Below are 10,016 nucleotides of genomic sequence, written 5' to 3' on the forward strand. Positions count from 1 at the left end.
ATGTAAGAGAGAGCTTAGGCTCAATACAATCAACAATCACTCTTTATTATTATTATCTTTCTAAACTTACACATATCTTATAAGTTCAATTGATTGTTTTACAAAGCATAGCAGCAGATAGATACAAAGCTAAATGTCATTTCAACAGAGTCAGCTCTCAATTTTGAAAATAACTTTGTAAGTAATTTGGAGTAATTGCTTTTATAGAAAAGGTTATAAGTTCGAGTCGTAAGTTTAGTATATTATTGCCGCTCTCATAGAAAGATACTAAGAAAAATTAGCTTCTTTGTTATATTTATAGAATTTCCACTCAAGTATAATGAAGCAACCCAGAGAGAGAGAGAGAGAGAGAGAGAGAGAGAGAGAGAGAGATTGGGCGCCAAATAAACAGATTGTATGTATTAGGAAAGGACCGGCGATGAAGATAAAGAAGCCGTCGTGGTGTTGTATTGTATCAAAGGATAAATATGCTGACGTGGCAAAACCCTTTGAAACACAACTGCAATCCGAAAAGTCAATAATACCCCCGCTTTGGTCATGTAGAAGGGTAACAACGACATTGTCTATTTTGCATTATTCACGAATTGGCCCCATGGAATATTGTTGTCTTATTGGAAATTATTTGCCGTTTGGAGCTTTTCGGTTGAGGACAAATATTTGATTATGTAAATACATTTAGATGCTGCCACGTACACACAGTACTTGTATCTTTATATGGGTTTTCCTTGCCCGGCCCGGTACCTTATGGGCCCATCACTAACAACGTCCACGTTCATGAGTCATGACCCACTTTTATTTTACTTCTTCATATTTCTTCTTTAATTATAGGCCCATCTTTTATGTTCATTATTTTTCATATATATATATTTTTTGGTAGAGACTTTAGCTACACATTCTCCGCACATAGTAAAAGAAATATTGTGATCGAATAATGACTGCCATATGCAAAAATTCATAATAGAAATATACATTTCCAATGATACAAGCGATAAAAAATTTGAATTTAAGACAACTAATCTTCAAATCAAAATTATTTTCCATTAGATTATACCTCGTTGGCAACCCTTGCTCGAGTTAGACACTAATAAGTACAAACATGTAGGGCAGAAATTTCACAAGCATTTTAATTCTTGAAAAGATTAAACAAAGATATCCAAGAGACTTATTAAAAGTGTATACGTGATGGAACAGCAGAAGCTTTATAATAGTACTTGCAGTTGCAGACAGCCATGCACAGAGATTCAAGTGCTTTTTCCCCCCTTGTTATGCATTCTTTTACAGATGTCACCATTTAAATTGTTCTTGCACAAAACCAATACATTAAACTAATTTAAAAAGGCAATGCAATCAAAGGCTTTATTATGCAGAATAAGTACTTATTAAGATAAGATTGGAATCTCAAAAGCACCAGACATTTTTGGGTTGGAGAAATTCTGTCACTCAAAACCCTAACAATTTTGGGTCGGAAAGATTCCCCAGCATGCCCTCATACTTCCATAGCTCAAGATCATTCTCATTGGTCAAGTCAAGACTTTCTTTTGCAAAATAAAGTTCTGCTGAAATTGGCCAACGAAAGAACATGTGGATTAGACTTAGACTAACTATTCCAACCAAAAGATGAACAAAAACAAATGCCTGATTAAAATTAAACTTACCATAAAGTTAGATCCTACAAGTGGAGGTTCAACAGGAAGCCAAACAATACTGAGGAAAAAGAAAAAGGGCAGGGGAAGAGGAAAAAAAAACGATGGAACAGTACCATGGTACTCAAATGAAAAGCAAATTAGAGCAAAATAAAGGACTACCCAAATGAGAAAAATCACATAAAGAGACTAGCCTGGTAGTGTATGGGCCAGAATTGTGAAAGTAAAGTTCGTTTTCGTGATCCCGTCAACAGGTGAAGCTACCACATGATCTGATCTTTCCTTGACTGGCCAAAAGGGAAGTTTAGATCATGCTGGCAGCTTCAACTGCTGGTGGTCCGCGAGAAGCAAGCAAAACCATATCCATGAGAGAGAGAGAGAGAGAGAGAGAGAGTGGGGAGGAGGAGGGGCAGAGGTCTCTGGTTTTTCTTTAGGTCTGGGATGTGTTTGGAGAAGAGGAGAAGAGAGTGATATAAATAGAGGCCAAAGAATTCCTGTGTTGAGTCTTGTGGTGATTTTGTAATTATTAGGGGACTAGAAAATAGAATTAGTATTGTGATCAATTTAATTATGATCAGAACAGATGGCAGTGGTCCAAAGTAAGACAAATTGAATATTATCAGGCTTATGCCACCACCATGCAGACAAGGCAGTGACCTCTTGTAATTTTCACCTTGAGCTTTTATCCACTTTAAGTGGGTATCTCCTTCACAACATACATGAACCAAAAAAGAGTTAAAAACACAATGAGTTTAATGGGGACCATTGGCACGCTTCTTAGCAAATTTAGGAGAAAAGGAAAGGAAGCATCTCAACCAAAACAAATGCATGTGACCACCCTCTCTCTCTCTCTCTCTCTCCCCCCAACTTGGTTTCATGCATTTTAAGTGATCTTACCTTTGTTAATTAGGGTGAAATTAGACATTCTAATCCCACACGAACAGTTTAATAATGAAATATGAATATGAGTATGAGATAAGTTGTAAATTCGAATATATTTTAGTTCAAAACTTACAATCATAAATGCATTAACATGATATAAATATATACAATAATACGCAGTTTGCGAATGATTACACGTATTTACTATGGTAAATAGTGAGATTTTCCCTAAAATAGAACATGGAGCTTTACTTTATGAAAATGGAATGTGATTTGTGGAAATGCTTGAACCTTGAGAACATAATTGGTGTCAGCTGCACATTAAAAGCAAGGTAGAAAAATGACAATGCCATGAATTAGGTAATGTTTGGGAGTCCAATGTGTAAAGTGAACAATCTGAGACCAGCAAATAGGAAAACGATTTGTATTTATATGATCTGATAAAGTTGGGTATGACATTGACATTCTGTTGCTTTGAATTTGTTTTGATCCCCTTGGTAGGTTTAGGGGCAGATGGAACCAATAGACGCATGCAGAGTCATCCAAGTGAGAAAGTATCGAAAAGTGGAAAAACCAAATATTCTAAAGAAAAAGTTCCCAACATATTGGCTTGATTCGGATACAACTTACATTGGTCTCATGATTAACTATGCATTCTCTTTTAAAAAAATATATCTCAATTGCGAGGAAGCAGCTTTTCATTGGTCTCAAAATTTATAAATATTTGTTGGCTTCGTCGAAAGAGCAACTTGGAACTTTTATTTATTAACTGGTTCAGTTAAAGCTAGTGGGATGTTGTAGTTGGTATAAGGATCTTTCTGGTTATATATGATACTACTCATGTATCAAACCCCACCCTCATCACTTTTTTCTGTCTCATATCATCAACTTCAGATATGTGTGTTCTAGAAACCTCATCTTCTTTAAATTAGATTATCGTTTGTATTAAAAGAAATATCAAGTTCAGTTGGTAAAAAGGTCGAACCAGGATAAATTAATTGTGAATTGACTGGGCCGAAGCCGCCTCCAAATTTTAACAATGTTTGTGCAAAAAATAGAAAAGAATGTATATCAAATATTTACAATGTTTGTGCATTAATAAATTCCCTGCGGTTGCCTTCACATCCCTGTTCAGCATAATTTTCTCTTGCTGTCCTTCTTCCTTTTACTGTAAGGCGGTCGGTTCCCTATTTCCAATCACACAAACAACACATGGTCATCCCTTTCAAAATTGTATGTTCCAAATTACAAATCTATCATCTAACCAGTTTAGGATCTGAATTACAAGCATCAGTTTGGAATTATAAAAAACAAATAAAGAAGATTGATTTAGGATCTGGTTGAGGGATATTAACATACCTTTCAAGGAGGGTCATTTGCACTACTTGGGATTAGGTTAATGAGCAGTTTATTAAGTTAAAAAAGGGAAAGCAAAGAGAAAAGCTGGGCGCAAAAAGAGAAAGTTAGAACGCATGCTAAGAATGACAAAATGGATCTTAGAGCAGGGGAATATACTATACTTACAGTGATTTCTCGTGCCTACTTTATGCTGCTTTCTTCTTTCAAAGTTAAGAGAGTGGTTGGCTACTATGTATTTTGGGTCCCAAATGGGAAGGAGTGAGGCTGTCAGAGCATGACCTAGCTAGGGTTACTAATGAACTATCTATATAGATATATGTATGATATCTGTAACCAAAGCTAGATCATGCTGGCAGCTTCACTTTTTCCCTTGTGACTTTATTTCTTTGCACAGAGACTAGATCAACTCCCGTTCTCATGATTGTGAGGATGAACAAAAAGAGAATGAATCTACAGCAAGGGGTAGAGCATAGAAGAGGAAGAGAAGAAAAAGAAAGTACAAGTTTATGAAATATTTGCATGAACTTCCCCAAAGAAATCCAATATTTAAAAAACCAATCTTTGCAAATGCTAACTAAAATCAAAGAAAAAATAAACAAAAACATAACCCTTCTCTACATGATTAAAACAAAGAGGAGAGAGGAAGAACAGCATAGAGCTGAGGCAAGGAGAAGATGTATGTTGGAGAGGAGAATGGTAGTGGCTTTATACACAAACTTAAGGAGGGCATGTGTTAATATATATAGTGGGGGAAAATGAGACAGATGTTAAAGAGACACATAAAGAGATTCATAAAAACCTAACCCCCCCCTTCCTCCTCTCGTGAAACAGTGAATTAAAGAGGCATTATCATGTGGACAGGGCCAAGGAGAAAAAGACTGAAAGAGATATACAGCTAAGAAGCAAACAATTGCAGAGCTATGTAGGCAGTAGCTAGCTAGCTAGATGTGATTTATAACAGCTAAGGCAGTGTTCTAGGGTCACAGGTGGAAGAAATATAGGGCGGCAGTGCAGTGGCCAGAGAAGGACTCTGAGCCCTGAGTCTCTCTCTCTCTCTCTCTCTCAAAATAAAAAACAAACAGAAGTAGACTGTGGGCTAGAAGGGTTACACTAAAAAGTCCAAAACACAATTCAAAGACACTGTTATACTGCAATTATTGGGTTGACAAAAGAATTTGGATTTAAAATTTCAATACAACTATTTTTTTTCATTGTATTTATTTGTTTTGGATTTGCAGGGCCATCGCAATAATTTACACATGTCTCTCCATTCGATGGCACTGAGTAGTCAGTTGTCAATTGATCATGCTAAATTTTCCGTTATGTTTTGATATTACAGGTCACTGCTGCTGCATCTTTTCTTTCTTTCTCATATAAAGCGTTAAAAACTTTATTTATTTTGATTAGACATCTATGAAAAAAAACTGTAAATTGAGATGTTAAGGTAAATGGTAGAAATCTTAAGGTTGAAATTCTTCTAAACAAAAGGAATTCACAATCAAATTGATATCATGGTCTTGTTTGTGATATTTGAAAAATAATAATAATTGTACGTTTTACAGTAACAAATTTAACAATAACTGAATAGTTTTAACAGTAAAACACTTACCAGTTACCTCCGATTAAAAACTAAAGAAATCCAATAACGTGAGGAGGATCATAGCACCATGGTCAACAGATCCGACGCTGAATAATGAGGCTGTGAGCAGTGACTGCCAAAGATTTGACATTGGTCTTATTTTCTGACGAGGGTTGGGTGGAGGAGGCTGGTGAATGTGAATAAGACAACAAACAACAACAAAAATAATGTGAATTAAAGCCGTTGATCTGATTCATCAGTGCGTGTTTCGATGGAAATGGAGATCAAAGCTGCCTGAAAACCTATGAAGGCTAGGGCTTGTAGTAGATATGCAGGCTTCGAAAAGTACAAAATTTTGCCATCTCCCTTTTTCTTTTTTCTTTTTGCAATCCCCCAAAATGAAAAATACAATTTGGGTTCGATACGAATTGACTAGTCTAATCCCAATTAATTTGGTGTACTTACTTTTTTTTAAAATAAAAATAATAAGTCCTCTCTGGTCAAAATAATTTCAACTTTACTGATCAATCAATAAACAAACGAAAAGAACATAAATTTCTCCTAGTTCCTGGTGTTTACATCTGAAATGGGAGTAAATGCATGAGTTGGGTTGGCTGTAAGAATCCAGTCTGGATCTGCTGCATATAGGGTAGGGTGGTGGTCCCCACTGCTTGCCCTGTTAGCCTGCTGCATATTTAGTGAGGGAAGAAGAAGATAGAGTAACCTTTTTATTTCTCTTGGTATGCTAAAATTACATTTATTTTGGCTGCACAAGATCTGCCCTCATTAAGCCAACAGCAGAGCCAATATAGTTAGCTACAACAATTGGTTTCACATGTTTATGGATTTGCCACTTTCGAGGAAAATAATCCACAATTATTTCTGTTTCTCATAAGATTATCCCACACTGCATAACAAGCAATCAAACATTACAAATAGTGACATTGAACAACCAACACCACCCCCCCCCCCACCAACGATCAACTAGAAATATGGTTGATTTTGATGAATATGAGAACCTACCTGTACAGTTTCATGAACTCTGGCATTTTCCTACTATTTGAAAGTATAAGGTTTCTGAATTTACATTGAAACCCATTCTCACTATTTTGTCCCATTGTAATCTCTCCTTCGATGGCTGCTTAAAAGCAACATAACCAACTCCAACAGCTCTTTCTTGGGATGCAAGGTTGGACTCAAATATGGTTTTGGAGAAGTTCTTAATGCAAGTTGAACTTTAAGTTTCATCTTTCAACCATTCTACGTTGCTCATTCTCTCTGCGCAGACGGAAAGCAGAGAACTCTCAGGTGAAACCAAAGCTCCTGCTGATCACTATTTCAATGATCACCACAGCAGTAGTAATTCAAAGACGTCCATACTTTCCAAGACAGTTCAATTTCAATACAATGTTTAACCGTCACCAGAAATCGCCACAAGAACAAATCCCATCCTCAAAATGATGAAATCTATTGGCATCCCTCACAACAAGCACTTGCCTAAAAACTTTTGAAACTAGTTTAATGAAATGATGGCAATCGCCACAAACCCGAAGGTTCTTTGTGATTCGGATAGGGGTTCCCTCAGGGGGTTTAAGCAGACCATATGCAACGGCCAGCCTTTCACTATGTCCATAGAGCATCTGAACCTTCTCTTCTTCCTCCACATTGTGCAAAACATATTTGGTTTGAGCCACATAGTCTACTTCTCTCTCCAACTTCTCAGTCATTTGAGCTAATTTTTGGTAAATCTCATTGGACTGAGGATGAGATTTGTCCCTTGCTGTGAATATATGAACCTTGTTTCCAATCTCAATCCAACTACATCCCGGATTTTTCTTCAACCCAATTCCCTTCATTCTCATCCTCACTTCTTCTACATCTTTCCATCTTCTGCTAGCAGCAAACATATTTGATACAAGCACATAATTTCCTGGATTCTCCGTGCCCAACTCTAAGATCTTCTTTGCTGCAATTTCTCCTAATTCTTTGTTAGAATGAACCCGGCAAGCACCAAGGAGAGCACACCATACTTCAGCAGTAGGTTCACTCTGCATGCCGTTCACAAAATGGTATGCCTCTTCCAAGCGATTAGCACGACTAAGAAGATCAACCATGCAGGCAGAATGTTCTGCCCATGGCAATAATTGATATTCAGATCTCATGATTTCATATATTCTTTTACCCTCATCAATCAAGCCCGAATGACTGCAGGCATATAGAAGAGCCAGAAATGTAATATGATCAGGAACAATTCTTTCACCTTCCATCTTCTTGAATAAATCAATAGCTGCCTTGCCATTACCATGCATTCCATACGCATTAATCATGGTGGTCCATAAAATTAGACTTTTATTTCTAATACAGTTATATACCTTTTCTGTATTCTCCAAAGTTCCAGAGCGGGCATACATATCCACTAGCGAGCTACCAAGAGATCCTTCTAAGATGAAGCCCTTCCTAAGAAGAAAACCATGAATTTCTTTCCCTTTCTTCAAAGCAGATAAGCCAGCAACAGCTGATAGTATGCTAACAAGTGCTATAGAATCAGGTTCAACGTTTGTTTCTTTCATGAGGTGACAGAGCTCAAGGGCCTCATTTGCAAGCCCACTACGAACATTGCAAGATATCATGCTCGTCCAAGACACAACATCTTTGGATTCAATCAATTCGAACATCCGGTTTGCATATTCTATGTATCCACACTCTCCATATACGTTGACAACTGCATTTTGTAAGACAAGATCGAATAAACCTCTCCTCATAGTGTAACCATGTATTTCTTTTACCAAAGAAACACATTTCAATGCACCACAAGCCAGTAAAATACTTTCCACCATCATTGCATCAACATCCAGCCCTACTGCCTGCACCTTCCGGCACAATTCTAAGGCCCTCGTGTGACAATTGTTCTGAGCGTAGCCAGCAATAATAGTTGTCCAAGAAATGAAGTCTATGTTTGGCATCTTTTCAAAAGCATGGCCCATGAAGTTCACACAACCACACCTAGCATACATATCTATCAGTGTGTTCCCGAGCTGCAAATCAGAATCGAATCCATTTTTTATCGCATAAGCATGAACTTCCATTCCAGACAATAGATATCCTAATCGACCAGATGCTGCAAGGATATTTATTAATGAAACCAGGTCAGGTTTTTCATCAGTACTCTGCATATCATAGAACAACTGCAGAGTTTCATTATATAGACCATTTTGGGCAAAACCAGAGAGCATGGTATTCCATGAGACAATATCCTTGGCATCCAGGTCATTAAAGATTATGGCAGCCTCGTCCGTTTTACCGCATCTTAGGTACATAGCAAGCAAAGAATTTGCCACGTAAATATCTAAGCAGTGACCCGATTTCATAACAGCAGCATGGATCTCCATACCAAGTTTGTCAGAAAAAGAGTCCTCACAGGCTTGAAGAGCAGCGACAAAAGTATATGTGTTTGGCGTAAGACACATCCTTTGCATTTCTCGAAATAGTTTCAATGCTTCAACAGATTGCCCATTCGCTGAATATGCTGAAATAATAGAATTCCAGGACACAATATCCTCTTTTTCTTTCATGCTATCAAATAACTTCCTCGCCCCATCAAGATCATTGCAGCTTGCATACATAGAAGCTAGTGAGTTGGCAACAAATGTTACCTTATTATACCCGTATTTGATAGCCACACCATGAATTTCTGTCCCAGAGCAGACATTATTAAGCGCAACACATGCTTTCAGTATACAAGGGAAAGTACAAGAATCAAGAGGAACCTCCAAAACCCGCATGTCCCTATACAGCTCAAGAGCTTTTAAAGGTTTCCCATTTGAAGCATAAGCACCAATCATTGCGTTCCAAGTAAAAATGGTTCTATGGCACATTCTACCAAACACCTTCTCGGCGTTCAAAAGGGAGCCACATTTCCCGTACATAAATACAAGCTTAGTACTGAGAAACACAGAATCATATAAATCACAAGATTTTATCATATGGGCATGAACTTGTTGCCCTTCTGACAGAGCTTTCTTGTTCGCACAGAGCTCAAGGACAGGAGAATAAGCCCCATCTAGAGAAAGCTTAAGCGATGAATTTTTAAGTTTGAGCAAACTGCCCAGTGACTGAAAAGCTTCCTTGAGGCTTCCTTGGTCGCAAACTTCCTTCAAGGAAGGTAATTTAATGGGGTTTTGAGAAACTTTGAAGAATTGGAGAGCTCGGTTTGCCTGAGCTTTCTTCAACATAGGGACGGGGTGGACTTGTACGGCCGAAGAAGTGAAGTAACAGTGTTGGGCTGAAGCAGCCATCACAGAGGACGTACATGGAAAACGCAAGCGCTGCGTGGGACAATACTGTAAGCACATAAGGAGCGTAAAGGCTGTGCCAGCACCATGCGCGTTTTAGAACGATGAACTCTTTCTCTCCATAAATTCAACGAGAGTGAACAAATGGAAACCACTCATATTTTGCTTTGTTATTCTCCATTCGGTAATAAATTTTACATTAATAGCATGTTTATTAATCTTTGGATTATGAGGAATTGAATTGAATTGAGGAGAATTAGA

At 37.6% G+C, this 10,016-nt stretch overlaps 1 protein-coding gene across 1 annotated transcript; it reads right to left on the reverse strand.

Annotated features, from left to right (window-relative positions):
- Positions 1 to 6,457: 6,457 nt before the first annotated feature.
- On the reverse strand, positions 6,458 to 9,864 carry LOC117637519 (pentatricopeptide repeat-containing protein At3g63370, chloroplastic). Its single transcript, XM_034372424.1, has one exon. It carries the CDS (start codon positions 9,813 to 9,815, stop codon positions 6,882 to 6,884), a length of 2,934 nt encoding a protein of 977 aa, XP_034228315.1. The 5' UTR covers positions 9,816 to 9,864; the 3' UTR covers positions 6,458 to 6,881.
- Between the last annotated feature and the right edge of the window lie 152 nt (positions 9,865 to 10,016).

Source organism: Prunus dulcis, chromosome 8 (assembly GCF_902201215.1).
Source record: "Prunus dulcis chromosome 8, ALMONDv2, whole genome shotgun sequence".
In the NCBI taxonomy this organism is placed as follows: domain Eukaryota; kingdom Viridiplantae; phylum Streptophyta; class Magnoliopsida; order Rosales; family Rosaceae; genus Prunus; species Prunus dulcis.